At 36.9% G+C, this 21,872-nt stretch overlaps 2 protein-coding genes across 2 annotated transcripts; both read right to left on the bottom strand.

Annotated features, from left to right (window-relative positions):
- Positions 1-17,440: 17,440 nt before the first annotated feature.
- LOC137746094 (NDR1/HIN1-like protein 1) lies at positions 17,441-18,501 on the bottom strand. Its single transcript, XM_068486158.2, has one exon. The coding sequence runs from the start codon at positions 18,353-18,355 to the stop codon at positions 17,576-17,578; it is 780 nt and encodes a 259-aa protein (XP_068342259.2). The 5' UTR covers positions 18,356-18,501; the 3' UTR covers positions 17,441-17,575.
- A 2,498-nt stretch (positions 18,502-20,999) lies between these two features.
- Positions 21,000-21,872, bottom strand: LOC137744552 (uncharacterized). Its single transcript, XM_068484339.2, has one exon. It carries the CDS (start codon positions 21,870-21,872, stop codon positions 21,000-21,002), a length of 873 nt encoding a protein of 290 aa, XP_068340440.2.

Genomic DNA, 21,872 nt, shown 5'->3' with positions numbered 1-21,872 from the left:
ATTGAATGTTCCAGCTGGATTGGAAGTTTGGAACTCTACCAGAGAGAGAGAGAGAGAGGGCGAAAGGAGATAGTTCTGGATGTGGCGTAAGGAGGGCGGAGGTCCGGGGAGGGAGGTGCTGGAAATTGCCCCTTGAAGATGACGATCATCAGTTTCTTTATTTTTTATTTTTCAAGTTGTTTATTGGTTTTTCATTTTTATTAGTTCTACCGCTTTTAGAAGTTCAAATCTTCTTTAATTTTTTTTTTATGGTTGATTTGCGTGGCACTACATAATTAAAAAGGTGGGATTTATTCGTGTGTCACAACAACACATTAACAGAAAAATTAAGGGAAAGGCGATGAAAGAACCAAAATGATTCGCAAAACCCATTTTGAAGTACCAAATTGATGAATTTTCTATTTTGGGAACCATTTTAATTGGGAGGTTCAATTTCAAGAATCAACCATGATAAAAACAAAATAATACACCACTACAAATTTAGTTTAAATTTTTCTTCACATAAATTAGATGAATTTAATATAAATATTATAATATATATAAAATAGATGCAGTACAATGATTGACTAGGGAAATTGATATCCTAAAAGATCGGTAATATATAAATCAAAAGAGACGAAAACACCACCCATACGAGATTCAAGATCAATCATAGAAGAGAATAATTGGCACACCTAAAAGCACATGACTTCTTTTTCCTTTTACTCTTGTTAGACATTTAAAATGACATCCACTTCGTAACAATTGTATTCTTCTCCTAAATTACTTATGAATTATCAACATGAATGAAAATTATCTAACAAACGAACATTGTATAAACCGTGCATAGTAATATTCGTTGTCCGCCAAATAATCTCCGGATTGACAACCGCATTTTTAAGTTATGAATTTTCTACCAAAGAAATGAGCAGTAATATTGCAGCCTTAGTCAAGGACATTGTGGGAACCCCAAACTCTAATTATTTGATACAATGGTGTTTGTCCCCAACAGTTCCCTTGTGTCACAGTTTTGATTGTCTTACCTAAATGACACGTCTCTTACGTACTAGGTGGCCAAAGAATCCAACTACATTTTGTTTGTTGCAGAGACTCTGGAGTCTTTGCCAAATTCTGTAGCTGATTCTCAGTTTAATATTAAAACGGAAGAAAATGCATTGGATAAGACTTTTGCAGAAAGTGAAGGGAGCAAAAAGAAGGCAAGGATATCCCAAATGTACATAAAGGGTGGGGGTGGTTTGTGGCCTAGCTATGGCTGCTTCTAGATTCTTTACTCAAAGGTATTCTCTTCTGCTCTTTGCACTGACATCCATGCTAATTCTTATCCCCTACTTTGGCAACTACCATGTCCCTACAAGATCTTCCTTGAACCACCAAATCCCAATTGTTCATTAGAATTATTGTTTTGTAAATCATATGTAATCCCCCTTGTAGTTGATGTAAAGGTCCAAAGCTAAAACAGTAACTGTGATTGCATGTGGAGAAAAACAGTTTCTATCAATCACTGATTATATATAATTTTGCGTCTGTTTTATAGTATTTTCACCCTTGTGACACTAAGTGAGAGCGAGTGTTTAACACTTCCAATAAGAAAGCAATGAGTGCCCCATTCATGACGACTTGCACCCAAGGATTGATTTGTTGTTTTCATGCGCTTCGCTGTTAAAGGGTGACTGGAAGCAGTGGTTCTGGTTCTCCTTGGTAACCAATGTTAATGAAAGAGACAAAAACGAAAAGTCGTAGAATAAACCATTGGGGGACACAAAGGGAGAACCCTTGGTTGGTGGGTCATTTTAAATAACGGGAAAGTTCCCAAAAAAAAAAAAAAAAAATGTGAGAGAAAAGTGGGGAGGAGAAGACATGGAGGTGAAAGAAAGGAATAGTATTCTTAGTACCACACTATTACAATTTACGACTATAAAATGATGACTTTAGTTAATTTGGTTGATTAAAAGTGGATTTGAGATCTTCTTGACCCTATTTAATAATAAAATGTGAACTATTAGTGGGCTAGTGAGCCAATTAGTCTTTAGAATCATTTGGATGCATCTACCACTTTATATATATGATGGGAGAATTATCCTTAAAAAAGGTGTACGAATATGATGGAAAATGAACTTCAAAGCAATTTTTGAGAAGAGAAAAAGGGGATGCAAACCATGTCGGGAAGATCATGAACATTTCTTACTCTAGAGAAAGAAAGATTAAGAAGCCTCATCTATGATGAAGAAAAATGTTTTCGAATCCAATTTTTTCATACTCCCTCCCTAACGTTAAATGAAATCCATGATATTATCGATTTCTTTGAATGTGAACGGATTAGTAAAACAATTCAGACATCGTGCGAATATATTTTTGTCTCCAAAAGAATAATGTCTTTATAAAATTTAGAACTAGCCATTTAGGATTAATCTTTGAGATCTATATTTAAAAAAAAAAAAAAAATTCAATAAAAGCCTAAAAGATGTAATTTTGTATATAAGCACAAAAAGGAACCATGCTACAAAAATTGGATTTTTAGGCATGCCCTTTCCTTGAAATGGAGATCAAAATCATAAGTATGGATGCAAGCAACCACTTTAAATTATGTTTCCTAACATCATAAATGAATTATGAAAAAGCGTAAAGATCAAACTGACATGCCAATCTAACCAATATTTTGATGCACTCAAGTTCTTGTGGTTTTTCTTTTTCTTTTTGGGTAGTAGTTCGTACTCCCTATTTTATATATATATATATATATATATATATATATATATATGCGCCTTCAAGTCCACGAAACAGGCAGATATTAGGTGCATTTGTTCAAATTTTGTTTGAGTCTTGACTACAGATGTTGCATAATAATACGTAAACGACACCAAGTAGAGCCCTTTGAAACGTATTTTCCACATGGCATCACATGCCCAGAAGCTTCTCATCCTTTGAACCCTCTTGTACTATTTGGTCCACAAAGCACAAAAGACATCCTACGTACCCCCCTAAAAGGTTTAATTTAATATTCTCCATGTACATATTTTACAAAATTTGATTTCAATCTAAGTCTAGTTAGTAGTGTTTCGTAATTTCAGTAGTAGTGAGCTTCATCCTCGCACCCGAGGTATGTGGTTGAATTATGGCCATTTTTATCTCTTTTGTAACTACAAAATGGTATTTGATTTTTTTTTTTTACCAAACAAATGAAAGTGCATTTGTTACAACTATGTGATGACACATTCGATTTAAGTTGCACAATATTTGTAACATTTGTAGTAGTTTTGCTAAGTGAAATCATTTTTATTTTGTGTTTTTGGCCAAATAAATCTTGAGAAAATTTTGTTAGGTGTACCTCTTTTCATTGAAATCAAACTGTTTTTTTTTTCCTTTGGAAAAATGAAGGTACAACCAAACGAAACTAATAAAATAATCAATGTAAACCGATTTCATTGCTGATGAACGAAAAACACAAGTACGATTTTTACGTTTTTGATTTTAGTATGCAGTTTTTTTTTTTTTCCCGAAAGGATAAGACTGTATACAAAATAGTTACATCATTTCTGAAAGGGTAAGAATGAACAACCATAATTGTTCAAAAACGTCATTATATATATGGCTGTGATATCATAAATGTATATACAATTTCCATCGCTCTCTCTTTGATCCTCCACAGGGAAACACATAGTAAATTAACCAAGAATCCAAATTCGAGTGCAAGAACTTGGGTTAGATAGTTGTATCCTGCAAGATAGACGTTTGTGAACTACTGCACTGGTGTAGGGGCGAATTTCTGTCTTAGGAGATTGCTACTGCAAGCCTCTATCTTCCATAAACAAGTCAATTGTTGTGATTTTATATACAATTTTATTAATTGTTCACATTTTGGTATATTGTATATAAAGTGAAGTTATCATTCGAAATAAATTGTGCAATTATTATATAATTATATAATTCATATTTGATTGGTTCTAACATATGCAAAATGAAGGGAGTTGCGTTTCAAGGTTGAGAATGCAATCACGAGCGTTTATATATGTTTTCATATTTTTTAGACTTGTACATTAATAATTATGAATTTTATTTATTTTGAACTCCTTTAAAAATACGAGTTTGTATGTAAGATCTGACATCACCTAGTGGTGAGGATCCTGTAAGCCTTATATGTATGTTCCTATCTTTACCTAGCACGAGACTTTTTAGGAGCTCATTAGCTTCGGGTTCCATTGGAACTCCGAAGTTAAGCGAGTTCGCACGAGAGCAATCCTAGGATGGGTGACCCAATGAGAATTTCTCGTGTGAGTTCCTAGAAAAAAAACCGTGAGGGCATGGTCGGGGCCCAAAGCAGACAATATCGTGCTACGATGGAGTCGAGCTCAGGATGTGGTGGGGGCTCGGGTCGGGATGTGACAATTTGGTGTTAGAGCCACTTTGCCGTGTGGTGCGAGTGTGCCGACGAGGACGTTGGGCCCCTAAGAGGGGTGGATAGTAACATCCCACATCACCCAGAGGAGTGGATTCTGTAAGCCTTATATGTATATTCCCATCTCTACCTAGCACGAAGCCTTTGGGGAGCTCACTGGCTTTGGGTTCCATCAGAACTCCAAAGTTAAGCGAGTTCGCGTGAGAGCAATCCCAGGATGGGTGATCCACTGGGAAGTTCTCATGTGAGTTCCCAAAAACAAAACTGTGAGGGCATGGTCGGGGCCCAAAGCGAACAATATCGTGCTACGCAGGTCTTGCACAACCGATATCTCCATTTTTGCCATGGATTTTAGAGGTTTTATTGAAGGCTGCTGCTCTTGCGTTGACTGCATATATGAATGTTTCAGATTACCTAAAGGAGTATGTAATGGAACAATTTCATTGCCTTGCGTTGGAAGTTGTGAGAAAGGGGCCCGGCCGGCAAAAAGAGATCCCTTCCGCCCTATTCAGAGATGGGGAGGAAGCGAAGCTACTTGTTGAAGCCTTGGGCTGAGAGAAGAGCCCGGAATATGGTGGGGGCTCGGGCCAGGATGTGACATTGTATGGTTCTAAAAATTCAACGGTGATATACTCATCTTCAAAGCGTAGAGAATGCGATCACGAGCGTTTGCCTATTTTTTCACATTTTTCGTACTTGTAAATTAATTATTATAATTTTTTAATGGGTTTGGTATTTTTAAATTACTTAATATTTTTACTTTTAATATGTTTTATAATTGTTTAATCTCACTCTTTGTATAGTATACTATAAAAATAAACAAAATTTAAATCTTTTAAGTTTATATAGAATAATAATACAATAATACATATTTGATATACAATTTATACATATACACTATGACTATTGTATTTTATAGTAGGTTTTTTTTATTAGTTTAAAAAAATTTAAAAGCATCAAAATAACATTTTCCTTAACGTGTCAAAACGGGTTACCCACGTGTCGCCCTATTACGTGTAAACCTGTTAAGGACCCTTTATTAACGGGTTCTTATCGTGTGACCCGATAACGACCCGATTAGTTATCATGTCGACCCGAAACATATTATTTTCATGTCATGTTAACAGGTCGTGTAAGAAATTGCCAGGTCTAGTTTTATGTTTTCTGTTTGTATCGCTAGAACAACTTAAATTGGTAAAAAAAATTTGTCGCTTGAGCGATTGGCGTGTCCTCTATTTGTGATGGCTTTTGTAAGGATATTAGGCCATCTCCAACCGAAGGGTTCAAAGGGCCAGAGAGCCGAAAATAGTCCGAAAACTGTCTCCAACTGAGGGCTAGGCTAGAGGGCTCGTGGGTCCCATAGAATCTAAAAGGGCCAAAGGGTTTGCCGCATGCAACCAGCTAGCTAGCTCGGTGCTGGCCAGAAATTCAAAAAATCCTGTCGGATATAACCGATGGGAATGCTTAAACAAAAATTTGATTTTATTTTTTTGTTTTTTGTTTTTTTTGGGCCAATTTTTTATTTTTTTATTTTATAAATTCTTAAAAATTCTAATTTTTTTTCCCTATAAATACCTAAACCATTCATTAAATGTAAGTTCTATTTTTTTTGGTTTTTTGGGCTAGTTACCATTATAATTTTTAAATATAAGTTGTAGTTTTTAAATTTAAGTTGTTGGATTTGAATTTAAGTTGTTGTAGTTTTTAAATTTAAATAATAAATTATGTTTGGCCCTATGACCCTTTGACCCTTGGTTGGATACGGTTTTTTGTGACAGGGCTAAAACAAGCCCTATGGCCCTCGGTTGGAGATGGAGGCAAATATGACCATGTACTGTTCATTAAAATATTAATATCTTAGAGGGCCAAATGGCTAAAACAAGCCTTCTGGTCAGCCCTCGGTTGGAGATTGCCTTAGTGTTAGGTCTGTCATGTCTATAGTATTTAGTACATAATTTTCATAAGTGAGACTTGTGGAAAAGCATCTTTTAGAAAGTCCTAGGTAATTCCCCAATGAGAAATGGAGAAAATTAGGAAATGTTTGTTTTAATAATTGTCAATAAGTGGGTATTAACATTACACTTACGTAGATTACTTTTTATTTGTAAGTGCAAGATTTTTAAACTGACTTTCTTGAATGATGAATTTGATATGAATTTATAACTAGTCCATTCTCGTGTAATATATAAAATAAAAATTTTCAATAAACATAACGCAACTCAATTCGGGATCAATCTCACAAAACTTGGATTTTCTTTATGTATGCTTATTTTTTGTTTATTCTCCTTTATTTGTTTTATCCTACAAGTTGCGGTTTGATTTTGCGAATGGGAAACCACGATCCAAAAGTTCCCAACAGATAGTTTCTTAAGCTCAGAATTTTCAGTAGTAGAGGAACATGGTAATTGTAGAAATTGAAAATGGACGAGTACGTGTCTCATCCGTCAAACTTTTCTTAACATGCATGTAAACAAATCATCAGTGCCAAGTCTTTTTTTCTTCTGTTTTTTCCAAGAAGATTCCAAGTTATTTCTTCACAGGGACAGTGTGAATTTGTAACCATCCCAGAAAAACAAAGGGAAAGAAATCCCAGAGAACACGATTTACTTTTAACATATACTAAAAATCAATGTCAATCTTTTTCAATCTCAACCACAACCACTAGCGTCTGAATCATGTCCAACTGGGAGATATACAAATATGAATACACTTATCCTACGTGTCAAGGAATCTTTTCATGTTTATAATATCATATCAAAAGATTAACTATATAACTATATATATATATATATATATATATATATATATATATATATTATAATTCCATTTTCATTTGTATATTCAAATAAGGTTTCATAAAGTTATTTAGGCCGGGGCCAAATAGGTTTGTCCACAAGTGCTTCATCCACTGGCGGGCTCCTTACTAAAACAACAGGCGGACCCAAGATGCCTATTAGAATATTAATAACTGTATAGGAGGAAAGGGATTGGGCTCTTGCTAGTCCAAGATCAATACAGTTAGGTATTCACACATCTATTTTTACTTGTTATATACTCTTTGTTAATTTTTATTCTTTGATTTTCTTCAATTTATTCGATTTGATGGCTGAAAATTGAGAGTGTGTGAGAGATAAAAATGGGTATGCAAATAGCACCACCCTATAGTTATTTCTTACCACATGAGAATAGAGACTAATGATTTTATAAGATATAGTTATTTCTTACCACATGATAATAAAGACTAATGATTTTATAAGATCAGTGATAAAGCGAATTAATTCCTTAATAAATAGGCACACAAACTCTAAGTTATCATGACTAATTCGTCGTTTACTTTCAACTTGAACAAAATTTCTTTCATTTCTTCCTTTAGCATGCTTGAATGTTGAGTCTAGTGAGTTACCCAATTCATTTCAATCCTAAGCACCAAAGAAATCATTTGACAATTGACATGCAAGAAAAACTGTCATGTTCGAAGTCCATCATGCAGATTAGCTATCATGGTTTAGAATGTCTTCTTGATAAAAATAAATATATATATAAAAAAAAAGATGATGTGGCATGACTATTAGTTTTGACATGAAATCGTTTCAAGTAGACTTTCAATCATAATCGTTAGTTGGTACTATTTGCTTTTTAGTCATAAGTGATGTTGAGACTTTGAGCAGTTCCAGCGTGGAAATCCTCCCAAGCAATATACTATGCTATTCACGCAGTGAAAAGTAACTTCCTTAATGAACAGTAATCTCCTTTTGCATCTCCACCGTTGCACTCCAATAGCCCTGGTAATAGACAATAAAATATTAGTATTTTTTTTTATTTATAAAATAATTCAAAATTATTTTATTTGTAATTTCGGATAAGATTTTTAACTGTTCTGGTTGCGCCACATGTCATTATCCGAAAAGTTATAAAATAATACAAAATAATTTTATTTGTAATTTCGGATAAGATTTTTAATCATTCTCGTTGTGCCACTTGTCATAAAATCTGAAAAGATAATTATTGGTGATGGATTTCTGATAAGATTTTTAATCGTACTCGTTGCGACACGTGTCATTATCCTAAAATATAATTATTGGTGATGGATTTCCGATAAGATTACTAACCAATCACGTCGCGCCACGTGTCATAATCTATTTACAATCTTTAAGGATAGATTTCCATCAAATTTTTAACGAATTACGGCATGCCACGTGACATTATCTACAACCTAATCCTTTTTGAATCCTCTATATAATCCACTATCCATCCTCACAAATCTCACACCAATTTTCTCAAGATCTCTATCATTATTCATAGTTTCTATTTCCTTCTTCACCAAAATCTCTATCATTATTCATAGTTTCTGCTTCATTTTTACAATGTTTTCTTCTTTAAGGATGTTGTGGGAAATCGATCAGCAAGAGAAAGAATTGTTTAACCAATCAGAAGGAATGTTCAATCTTCATGTGGTCCAAAATGAGAGGAAAGAGGATGATGAGCGTAGAAGGAGAGATGACGAAGCAAGAATGGTAAGAGCCTCACATTCCCGTGAGTCAACCAAGCTGTGGGTTAGATATGTAGGCCTAGCCGTTTTGGAAACCTTGATAGAAGCAGGCAACGACAAGGTACGAAACTCTTGGACGATTATTTTGTCCGTAATAGTGCATTCTCTGATACGTACTTTAGACGTCATTTTAGAATGGAACAACATTTGTTCAACAAAATCATGATTGCTATTTGCAACCATGATTCTTACTTTGTGCAAAAGAATGATGTTTTTGGTGTTATGGGCTTCTTTCCCCAGTAAAAAATTATTGTTGCCTTGCGAATGCTTGCATATGGAGCATCTGCAGACCACGATGATGGGGAAATCAACCATTCTTGAGTCCCTGATGAGGTTTTGCGGAGCAATCGAATTTATCTACACCGCAAAGTACCTCCGGAAACCTACTAATATGGACTTGCAAAGGCTTCTAAAGAAGGGTGAGATGCGAGGTTTTCCTGGGATGATTGGAAGCATCGATTGTATGCACTGGACGTGGAAAAATTGTCAAAGTGCATCGCAAGGCCTTTATAGGGACAGAAAATGAGCAAAAAGTATCATTTTGGAGGTGGTGGCATCTTTTGATACATGGATTTGGCACCCATTTTTCGGGGTTCCAGGAGCTCAAAATGACTTCAACGTCCTTGCCTAATCCCCAGTGTTCAACCATGTCCTACAAGGAATGGCACCAAAAGTCACGTATTGCGTCAACGAACTTATGTACGACGGGCCATACTACCTAGCAGACAACATTTATCCAAGGTGGTCAACATTTGTCAAAACAGTGTCATGTCCGCGAAGTGCAAAGGAAAAACACTTTACAAGCTGTCAAGATGGGTGCATGAAGGATGTAGAGCGTTGTTTTGGTATCCTTCAAGCTCGCTGGGCGATCGTCAGGGATGTTGCTAGATTGTTTGATGTAGAGTCGCTTCGATCCATCATGATAACGTGCATCATTCTTCACAACATGATTGTGGAATATGAGTACGATTATGATGTCTTTGATGAATATGAGCCAGACACGATGAACAATTCAAGAACACGTATATATTGTGCTCCTGACGCCACCGAAGAACCCGTGCAACATGAGCCATTAGAAATGGATGGACATTACAATGAATTGATCATTCCACGATATACTGCACTTCAAAGGCCATATATGCACAATGCCTGACAACTTGATTTGATAGAGCACCAATGGAAATTGAAACAAGCTCAAGATACTTAATTTCATTTAGTGTGTTTGTTTTTTTTTTGGTGTGTTTATTTAATTTTATTTGCTGTATTTATTTAATTTTATTTGGTGTGTTTCTTTTAGTTCATTTAGTGAGTTTTTTGTTATTTGGTATGTGTATGTAATTTTATTTGGTGTGATTAAATGTCTTTTAAATAAAGATTCTCTTAGTATACATAAACTACCAAATTAAATAAAGTACTAAAATCAATAAATTGGAAACAACATAAGGTACTTTATTCAATAAATAAGAAATTACAACCCAAAGTGATTGGAAAATCATGGGCTCCGATTACAAAAAGTACTCTATTCATCATCACTTAACCAATTTGTGGTGCTAGGATGATCTTCTCTTGTCGTCCTAGGACCATCTCCTCTTGCTCTCGCTTCTCTTGCACGCCTCATTCGCACCACTTCCGTTTTCGCCGACTTCCAAAAATATTTAGAATTTGGAGACTTTCCCTTCTAAAGGTGTGTTCATAATGTCACGATCTCGCTGAACCTTTCTTTCTTCTCTAATATGTTCCCTTTCTTGCCTAAGTAGCTATCTTTCTCTCTCATTAGCTTGAAATACTTTCTCAACAGCTGTAGCATTTGCCTCATCTCTAGCCTTATCAGCCTCAAATTTCGCCATTTCCCGCGCCAAAATCAATTCACCTTGGCGAGCAAGTTGTTCCATATACTTTGCTTAATCATTCTTCAAAGCACTCATTTTTCTCTTTGAAGCCTTCTTACCTTGAGGCCTAATTGGATAACGGGTCGATCCCGACACTTGTTCAAGGGAGTGTTTCGGGCACTTCTTCTGCTTCATCTTCATGAACATACGAGCCATGATCAGGTGTAGAGTGTAGAGGGGTGCTGTTCATGAAAACTTCTGGACTGACATACACAACTTTGAATTTAGGACAATCTTTGACAATATTCCAACATTCCCACCCGTTGAAAGATTTATTTTTGGTTTTGGTTTTGGCACCATACCAAGCTTGTGCTTGAAGTTGCTACACAATGCGGGATAAGAAATAATTATAATGAAAGTAGGTAACAAATAAATAATACAAACAAATAATTATAATGAAAGTAGGTAAGTAATAAATAATACAAACAAATAATTATAATGAAAGTAGGTAACAAATAAATAATACAAACAAATAATTATAATGTAAATTTGGGTATAGTACAAACAAATAAATAATATATTGTTACCTGATCCGCGTAATTTTCCCCACTTCGAATATTAGTATTGGCTTGTGCCAAGGTGCCTCTCTATGTACTAAACGATTGGCTAAGTAATTTTCAACGACTGGACATCGATTCTTTGGTTCTTTTCCCACCCATTTTCTCAAGATAATTGGTATGAATAAGACCGCATTTCTCGCAACTGCATCTCATTACCCGTAAGCGAACTATGAGTAACTTCAACCCAGCTAGTACACAACGCAATATCTTCAAGAAGCGTCCAATTCGTACCTGCATCAGTAGTCGTTTTGTTGAAAAAAAAAAAATGGATTGAAACTTTGAGAGAAAGATAGAAATGTGGTTGAAAGTAGTTGAGAAAATATGAAATTGTGGTGTAAGGTAGATGATAATGAGAAGGTATTTATAGAAAAGTAAAAACAATTTTTTAAAAAATAATTCAAATTTTTTTTCGGATTTTTATTTAGTTTTTACAATTTAATTTTTTTTATTCAACTAATTAATCTCTGCCGTTGAATTTAAAAAAAAAATTGAATTCCAACACTCCAGGTTGTGCAACGTGGCACAACGGTACCATTTTTGAATTTAAAAACTATTTTTTCTTTTTCTTTTTTATTTATAAAGGAGAATAATATCAACCGTTGATCTCAGGTCCAACAGTTGATATTAAATAAGATTTTTTTTATTTTTTTTACCGTTGCAAATTGGAAGGTCCACATTATATAGCTGTTGAGATCCAATGGACCATGGGAAGCCACGTGGCTTCCCAACGGTAACTTTTTGAAACTGCGCCGCTGGCCCTAGGCTTTGAAACCGTGTTGGGTGACATGCCCCCACACACGGGTGAGGTGCACGCGCCTGACAGAAAAAAAATAAAAAATTGGGCTGACGCCTGGATGACGTCAGCCGTGCATCAGATCCACTTCGAGCTAGCAAGTTGGCAATTCCTCACAGGCCTGGTGCTCGAGCCTCCACTGTCCCTCGGGCTCCCCACGCTGGAGCAGTCACGCTGGGCTCTCGGGCCCTTTTTCCTGGCTTGTCCCCCGAGAAAACTCCCACGCTAGAGTTGCTCTAATAGAGCTTTTGTATAGAAGGTTGTTGTTACTAAAATTTTTAGTCATGAAGATTCGGTGTGACTAAATAATTATTAGCCATTATACTAAATTTTTTAGTCATGAAGAGTAGTTGTAAAAATAGAATATTGTGACAAAAAATTAGGATTTGGTTTCATTTTTTAGTAACAATATATGTTGTGAGTTTGTGACTAATACATTTTTATTAATTCAATGTGTATTTTTGGTGACTAAATCAATTAGTCACGGAGTTTTCGGTCATAATTGAATTACACTGTTTTTTAGTGACTAAATGTTTTAGTCACATCATTTTGTACTTGGTAACAACCTTAGTTGTGACTGAAAGACATTTTGTTTTTTTTTTTGGGTAGTGACATAGGATGAACAGAAACTGCACTATTTGATAGGACTATTGAATTCTCTATGTGTCAATCCAGGAAAGGTCAGGATCCTACTGTGTTCAACAAAAAATCTTCTTCAACCTTAGCTAAACTCATCATCATCATTAATTGTGAACTAACCTCAAAACTAAAGAAATGGAGCACCCGGTCAGATACTGAAACTTACAGCAAAAGTTTAATCAATCAAATCTAAATCATTAACTTATTCAACCACTTATTTATTCATCATAAATCTAATTTCACCTAACTGACGTCTCATGGCTTGCAAAACATAAGGGTTTATTTCTTCATCATTAACCTATTTTCACCTACCTAAATGTATCTCACTCTCGCAACCTACTACATGAATCTCAGCAACACAAGGTTAGGTTTATCGCACACATGGATTTGTACGAGTTGTGGCGAACACAAGTGAGCATGGAAACCTAATCAGTCCACTGGCTATACAGGTCCATTAAAAATGGCGATAAATCCTATACAGTGACGATGGACACACCAACATTGGGTAGGTTTTGCGAAGAACTCGGTAGTGAAATTATTTTTTTAGCTGCATTGTCTAGTTCTGAACAAGTAGGAAGATTTTGCTGACATTGTTTAACTTAAAAAACCATGAAATTTGTTAAAAGGAGAATGAGTAGTTGGACGATAGATGCTTTTGAAAACGAGCTCTTCATTTTCAGCATTTTTAAGTTTCTGATCCTTTATACAATGTTTAGATAACAGAAATAAAGTTAGAATTTGAACAAAATTCGGAATTTATAAATAAACATGCACCAATTCTCTTGTTTGGATACACAATAAAAAATAAATAAAATAAAAAAAGAATTTCGGCGTGAAAAAAAAAAAAGAATTTGGAACCTCTAATTCTCAAGTTTAAGTGACAATTTATAAGAAAGAATGTACATGAAAACTACCACATGTCACCGCCAAATACCCTTCCCTTGTCACCACCGGCCATCACCATCATCACCATCACCACCTACCATTACCACCTCCACCACCCACCATCTTCATCACCATAACGGTTGACGCCACCACCATTCACCATCATCACTGCTACCAACACCCCCTACCATTATCATTGCGTTGCCACCATCACTACTAGCACATCCAAACTCTCATTTATATACACTATTAATTACTGTAGACACACATTAAATTATATATTTAAGTTTTATTGTTCTATTAGGTTAACCAAACAAAAAAATTCACAAATTCTAGAAAAAAAAAATCATCATTTTGAAATATTTTAGTAATCTTAAACTTTTTGTCATCTAAACGCAATGTGGGGGTGTATGTGGGTAGACATGGAAATTTCTTACACGACACATAAACAACAAGAAAATAACGGGTTTCGGGTCAACACAATAACTGATTAGGTCGTTATCGAGTCATACGATAAGAACCCGTTAACGGATCCTTAACATGTTTACATGAGGGTGACACACAGGTAACCCGTTTCGACACGTTAAGAAAAAAGTTGTTTTGATGATTTTAATCCTTTAAACTACTAAAAAAAACTTGTTATAAAATACAATAGCCATAGTGGATATGTATATATTGTATATTATATTATTATTCTATAAAAATTTAAAAAATGTAAGTTTTATTTATTTATTTTATAGTATACTATAGGCAAAGAGTGAGATTAAAAAAATTATAAAAGACATTAAAAATAAAAATATCAAGTAATTTAAAAATACTAAACACATTAAAAAAATTATAATAATTAATTTACAAGTGCGAAGAAATGTGAAAAAAATATACAATCGCTCATGATCGCATCCTCTACGCTTTGAGGATGGGTACATCGTCGTTTAAACTTTTAAAACCATACAAACCCTTATAAATAATATTTTTAAGGGAGTTCAAAATAAATAAAATTCATAATAATTAATGGACAAGTCTAAAAAAAAATGTAAAAATATTGTATGCATATACTAATTTAGTATTATGTTTTCCATTTTTTGGGGCCAAATTATGTTTTTCATTTTCATTATTTATTGATTTAAAAAATATATTTTTTTTTAACGAGTAACCGGTCGGGTCATATTACTAATAATATTAAAAGGTCAATTGCGTATGTCACAAAACGACCTGAACACGGGAAGCAGGTCTATATGTGGATTGGTTTGGTTCAGTTAAGGGACAAATGCCAATAGAATCGACCTGGTAGGTATGCTCATTTCCAAAACCAAAATTGAACCACCACCCTGTTAAACTGTCTACGCCCGTCCACCGATTAGTTTGGTGCCGGTCGACTTTCGGCAGTAACTGGAGATGTGAACTTCAAGCGATAACGAAAAAAGTAGCTTGTAAACTATATTCAGAAAAGTAGTCATGAATCGTTTAAGGTCTTTGCGTTCTTTGGTGGACAAACGGTTTGAAAGCAAACATGAAAAAATTGGCTCATCTCACCTTTACATATATCCATTGTTAGTTTGTCATTTTGATAATGAGTTGAAATGCACAAAATATTCATGTACAAAATGTTATGAAATAGTTGTGATTGTTAAGTGAAAGTGTTTTTTTATGACAAAATAGTGTTAAAAAAAAAAATGAAAAAAAATTGAGAGTAGTTCGGTATAGTTTCATCCACAAAAGGAAAATAGAAGAGCAGATAATAAATCTTAACAGACATTAACCTCCCACAGCCGTAATTTACAGCCGATTTAATTGGGTTAATGGGTTGGGTTTGGATGATTCGATAAAAAATACGATTTGTGGTCCACCCGATCCAAACCCGTTAACAGGCCTAGCAGTAAATATCACAAACAAAGTCATTAAAGTCATCACCAAACCACTTCAGCATCAAGAACAAAAGTAAAGTTCTTGGAGGACTGCATTTAAAATATCAAACCAGTACCAAAATCCACGAAGCATTAAAACCGAGTAACATCAAAGACATGGCCAGATGACATATTTCCCTTACCTAATGATCAATCTCTCATCATTCCCTGTGACCAGAACAAATCAGCCACGTTATTGGACTTTCAGGGCTCCAAAATAGGCCCAAAACAACTTGAATTAAAGCTTGAGATGTCCCAAATATAACTGCAGAAGGCCTCGAACCCAAAAAAACATAATCTTGGACGCGAAAAAGCTAGAAAATAAGTAAATAATAAAAACGACGTCTAAACACAAACCTATAAATGCTTTGGATGAGTCAAATTAACTGCAACTACATTTTTCACCCAGCCACTCCTCTGAATTGTTAATCCTATCAACAGTAGTGTTTATAGTACAATTTGACCATTAGAAGCACACATTTACTCCACGAGTGTATGTACAATGTCTAGTAGAGAGCGAGAACGAATACCAATAAACTCGTATACAGAAGAATTCTACAACTATGAAGTGACTAAAGAGTTGTTTGAAACGGAAAATAAACTCTAGCATCGACCCTCCCTTCCCTAAGAAAAACCTTGTAGGACAACCTTCCCTCCCCTAGGAAGAACCTTGCATCGTTCCCGATAACATGGACTACAACTTTATAACCAACACAACAGCTTGAACCACAACCCTAGCATTGCAACCAGCCTTTCAAGCACTATTAAAACAAGACATCCTAACATAGAAGCCTGGTAACCACTAGTCCAATAACATTTGAACAAATTCAAGCCACAAGGATGCCTTTAGAAGAAAGACATGACTTTTCGAAAACTAATGCTTGGAGATAACTACGGTTGGCGTGAACTGTGTGCAACGGTATTTTAGTGTCATTCAAGGAGATACACTGTCAACAATTCAGTAATGAAATTATGAGTCCCTACAAACCGAGTCAGTGTAAAGAAAAACTTCACCGAGCAACATTCAATATACTTGATAGCCTGAAGTTTGAATTACAGTAGGTCAATGACAAGGCTTGTAAAACTCATGCTGCCTTTACTACACTTTTGTCTAGCCCCAAAAATACCAAAGAAACACGTTGCCCTCTACTCTAAAGGCTAAATTGCACAAATCATCCGTGTGGTGAAAAACATAAGCTCTTAATACTGTTGTGGTTAATTACCAATCTCAATCCAAATCGAACTTTCCATCCAAATTCCCTCCCATTTGGACCAACATGTGCATCAATGCTAGGAGTAAAAGGGCTGTTTCAAGCCTGACTTAGGAGTCAAATAGGCTTCAACGGTTTAAAAGGACTCGTTAACATTGCACATGAACCCCGTAATCCGTATTGGCAAAATTGGGCAGAAGGATTGAGAATGCTAACTGGTTTTCACCACATCAACCACATCGGCATATGACACACCAGAATCATGGTTTTTGCAATGGAGAGTAATTTCTCTACTCCCTTTTTGACCTCATACACTGCAAGTGCCGGAGCTAAAAAGGATAGTACAGAAGTCACTCCCCTCTTGCAATTTGACCTATTCTGTAAGATATATGGGTAATTGAAAAATTGATCAGAAATCCAATCGTAATTGTTGTACTGATCAAAATCATATATTGAACACACAGCGATCAAACACCTAAAACATAGTAATCAGATATCGACGACATACTGAAAAAACTGATTATTTCAACAATTGAGATTGAAAAACGGCCCAAGAAATCTAATATATGATAAAAATGATGCTATGATTAACATAAAAGAAAAAAAAAGAAAAAAGATTCACAAGACAATTGTATTTCATAGCCCAAGATCATAAACAAGGAGTAATTTATAAAGTTCACTAATTTTTGGGTTAACAACGAAAGAAAAATAAAATATGTAAAACGTATCTGTATATTATTATACTCACAGTCTCACAAATCAACCTTGCACGGACTTGCCTGACCCGTCAAAGTGCCGGTCCCATTATTCCGGGCAAACCCGGTGAATTCGACCCCATCGCAGAAGACCCGCAACAACCGACGTCTCGTTTGAAACACCCCTGACTTAAACCGGACCAACGCCTCCACACCCACTCCGAACCTCACCGACCCCCGATCCTTCCCGTCGGCGATTTCCCTCGCCACCTCGTCGTCGACGTAACCCCCCACCGTCGCGAGCTTGATATTGACGCGCGTCTGGTTCCTCTTGGCTAAGACGAAGGGAGGCAGCGCCGCCGCGGTGAGCAGAACTTCATCGTTGTATATAAGCGAGGCCTCGAGTCTGTCGTAGAAGATGGTGAGCTTGTGGTTGGGGTTGGCGGCGAGGAGGGTGAAGTCCCAAGTGGCGGTGAGCTCGGAGCCTGTCGCGTTGAGCGGGGAGACGGTGGCCGATTCGACCCGGAACTTGGGGAGTTGAGGGCGGAGGGCGAGCCAGGAGATGAAGAAGATGATGGACATGATGGTGAAGACGGCGACGGCGGCGATCATGATGCGGCAGAGGATGGTGGGTTTGCGCCTGAAGGGCCCATTGGACTGGGGATTGTAGTAGGGAGGTGGCGGGCCCGTGGGCTGGTAAGTATTGGGATTGAGGTGCGGCGGTGCAGCCACATAGGGATAGGCTGTGGTGGCCGGGTATCCGGCGGCGTATTGGCCGGGCGGAGTTGGATAACCCGTGACAGTCTTGTCTTGCGATGCGGATGAAGCAGCAGCCATTTCAAATGGGAGATTTTTTTTCTTCGATTTTTCGGAGTTTTTTTGGTTTCCAAGAGAAATAAAAAAAAGAATAAAAATAAATAATTCGATAGTTTCTAGGGTTAATTTATTTTCCGAGGAGTTTCGGATTCTGAGAAAACAAAGTTGGATTAAACAAACGTCTTGTTGTCGATGTAATTTGTTTTAAAAAAAACAAATATCTCGTAATTTTGTTTTGGATTAATGATTAATATTAATCAAGGATCCAATAACAATTATCTTTTACAGACAGTTGGAAGCTGCCATAAATTAATAGTTGATTAGGGAAATGATTAAATTTAATCAGTTGGACTAATAGCCGGCATCTCCGGCACGACGATAACTTTGAGTTGAAAGCACTGTATGCAATGTTGAGAAATTTTTGCGCGCCCTCAACGGCCGTGGCACTTGATCCCACATTGTCCATCTCGATTTGGAATAGGGATTTTCTGCATGTTTTCTTTGTGTATTCCAAATGATAAATACAAAATGATTTAATTTTGTTTCAACTCAGTTTGCAATTCTTATATAAATGTACGAATACAATGTATGACAAGTTATAAGAAGATGAAAAGATAGGAAGGAAATGAAGTTAAACACCCGTCAAATATTCAACAACAAAGTAAATGAAAGCAAATGCATAACCGGGCAAAGATTAAACTTATTCGTGTAAGTTCTATTTCTAGTTGCGCAATTTCTTTTTAGTAAATGAAGTGCTTTGAAAAGGCGTTGAACTACAAAAGAAATTTATAAAAAGGAAGGTTGAAGAGCTTTAACGTCTTTTTGTGTGGTGAGTTGAGTGTCATTGTCTTTTGCCTTTCTAATACTTTTTATAGAACATGATTTCCTTCTAAGTTAAAGCCTTTCATTCTCATATTAATCCTGTCTGAACCCAGTTGTTGATGCAATGGCTGTCAGATGATACGAATTTACGTTGCAACTTGAGCTTATATCATCTAAAAGCTATCAAAATGCTATCGGAAAGCACTTTCCTTCTGTAAAAACGAAGTGAGTTCTTTGTTCAGTGTGAAAGAGAGTTTTTCCGCCCATAATACCACATGGAAATTTCTTTTAAGATTCTTGGGCCTGCACGCTGTTCATTCTGTTTACAATAACTATCCATTAATGACTTCAGTTGAGAAATAAATAGATTGGGCCTTGAACATGCCCAATGCTCAATTTCAGTCCAAACACAATGGACCAACCAAGAGTTGCTCATTGGCTTCCCCAGAACCATCTCTAATCAAGGTGGACATTGATGGCGCCTGGCGGGCTGTTTCTATGGATTCGGGAGTGGGAATTATTATAGCCGGCTGTTTAGTTCAAATTAAGTGCAGGAAGTCTTGTAGGAAATGTTTAGTTCAAATTATTTGGCTGTGATTTTGTGTTTAATCAGGTGCCTATTAATCATTCTAAAGTGCTTTTTGCTGTCTCTATTGGTTTGGGTTCTTTCTTGGCTGCGAGGACGGTTTTGGGGTCTTGCAGATCGGACGGAACAGGTCGGGCCGACCAAGTTTCTCGGTGGTGCGCTCCTACCTTTCCTAACATTAAGATTAATGTGGATGCTAGTTGGTCAAAGGTCTCTAAGTTGGGTTTTGCTGGGGTGGTTATGCGGGCTGAGGAGGGGAGGTTTGTGGCTGCCGCGAGGCACTCTCTTACCGCTCCCTCGGCTGCCGCAGCTGAGGCTGTCGCTTTGCTTCGTGGTTGTGAATTGGGTGCTGGTTTTGGTGTCACCTCTATCATTATCGAATCTGACTATCTTGATGGTTATTTTATATAAGTGGTGAGAAATTTTTCATTGTGATTGGAACATGGAGGATGCACCACGTGATTTTATATAAATGGTGGGAAATTTTATTTTTTAAGTTATCAACTTTTTAACACACATATTCTACCATTTGTATAATGACACGTGGTGTACACTCCGTGTACCGGCACACTGAAAATTTTCTCTAGGACAAGGACTATCATTGGAGTTTTGACAACGCTGCATCTTCTTCAAGTTCTGCAGGTATGATTCTTGGTGCTTAGGGTTGTTACAGAGACTTTATATATAGTGTCCTCTCTGTAGTGCCCTTGTAGAGCCGTTCTTGGTTCCTGATTAATTTGTGATTTATTAGCCTAAACTTGATCTAGTTATTGGGCATGTTTGCTCTTACAGTATGTGTAAGAACCTCCATCGCGAAGAAGTAGAAGATGAGGCAATTTTGAAGGGTTTAAACTTTAAAGGTAGCAAAGGTCATAATCTCCAAGAGGTGATCTTAGAGTGTGACTGCAAACAAGTGCATAAAGTAATGAATTTCCCTTTCGACCAAAAACACTACTCATCATGACAGCCATTTGGTTCGTACTAGTTTCAGTCACAGGATGCCCCGATATATTTCTTTCGTTGGTTTTGGAGGGAACTAGGGAATGTCTTCCAATATTTAACAAAATTAAAGTATCTACAACAAAGTAACAGATATCACCACTTCATCTAATATACAACCAATTAATAGACAGTCTCCCACAAATGAAGACATGGGAAGAAGATCATCATCAATGAGATCGTGAAACCATAAACAAAAATCCGATCCGTTTTCTCATCTATCATGACATGATATATATATTTCAAGTAGCAGTTGAGTTACCAACCGTTTGTAATGTCGCATTTCCTTGAGCTCCCACCGGGCATGCTTCCACTACTTGCACCCACCGGAAGATTTACCTTCAAATCCGTACATTTCACTCTGAGGGTGCCAGCCCTATAGCTACGATACCACCACGTATGTTTCATCATGTACGTGACCGACATCCTCAAGTTGAAGCTCACACCCCCTCCTTCCTTCTGTTCTTTCTCCATGTCCTCCACCACCCCGCTCCCCACCGTCGAGTTGTAGGCCTCCATCTTCAACTGCATGGTGCCCTTGGACTTGGAGCCCAAATGCATCTCTTGCAGGTACGACCCTCTCGAAGACAAATAGTCATCCTTGTGGTACAAGGCAGTTTCCCATTTGTCCACGAACATCCTCAGGCCGAAGCTAGGGTTTTCCACGGACATCGTGGCCTCCCATTTGCCCGATACCACTTTGGTTGTGGGGACCATGTTGAAGTTGGAAACGCCGAAGGACTCGACTTTGAACTTGACATTTTCGGGACGGACGACCGCAAACATAATGATGCTCGTGAGGAGGGTCGCAATGAGTATGACGAACATTATGATGCAGAAGCAGCGCGCGAAGCTGGTCGCGGCTGCGTCATGTTGAGAGTACGTGGTGGTGTAATACGCGCTCTGGTCTGCGTAATAAGGGTTGTAACCGGCGTTTGGAGGATAGCCCTGGTAGGGTGGGGGTGGGGGATACCCATTTTGAGGCTGAGGGTAGCTCATATTGGACGGAGGGTAGGTACCCCCGGGCTGGGGGCGGTCGGCCGCGGAGGGGCGAGATTGGTCTGTCTCTGAGAATTGAGTCGGAGGTTGATCTGCTGGGCGGGGTTCATTACTTTGGGCCGTAGAAGCCAT

Source organism: Pyrus communis, chromosome 12 (assembly GCF_041283825.1).
Source record: "Pyrus communis isolate YQ-2024b chromosome 12, ASM4128382v1, whole genome shotgun sequence".
Taxonomy (NCBI): domain Eukaryota; kingdom Viridiplantae; phylum Streptophyta; class Magnoliopsida; order Rosales; family Rosaceae; genus Pyrus; species Pyrus communis.
The sequence above is the reverse complement of the archived record's forward strand: the minus strand, read 5'-3'. Positions and strand labels throughout refer to the sequence as shown.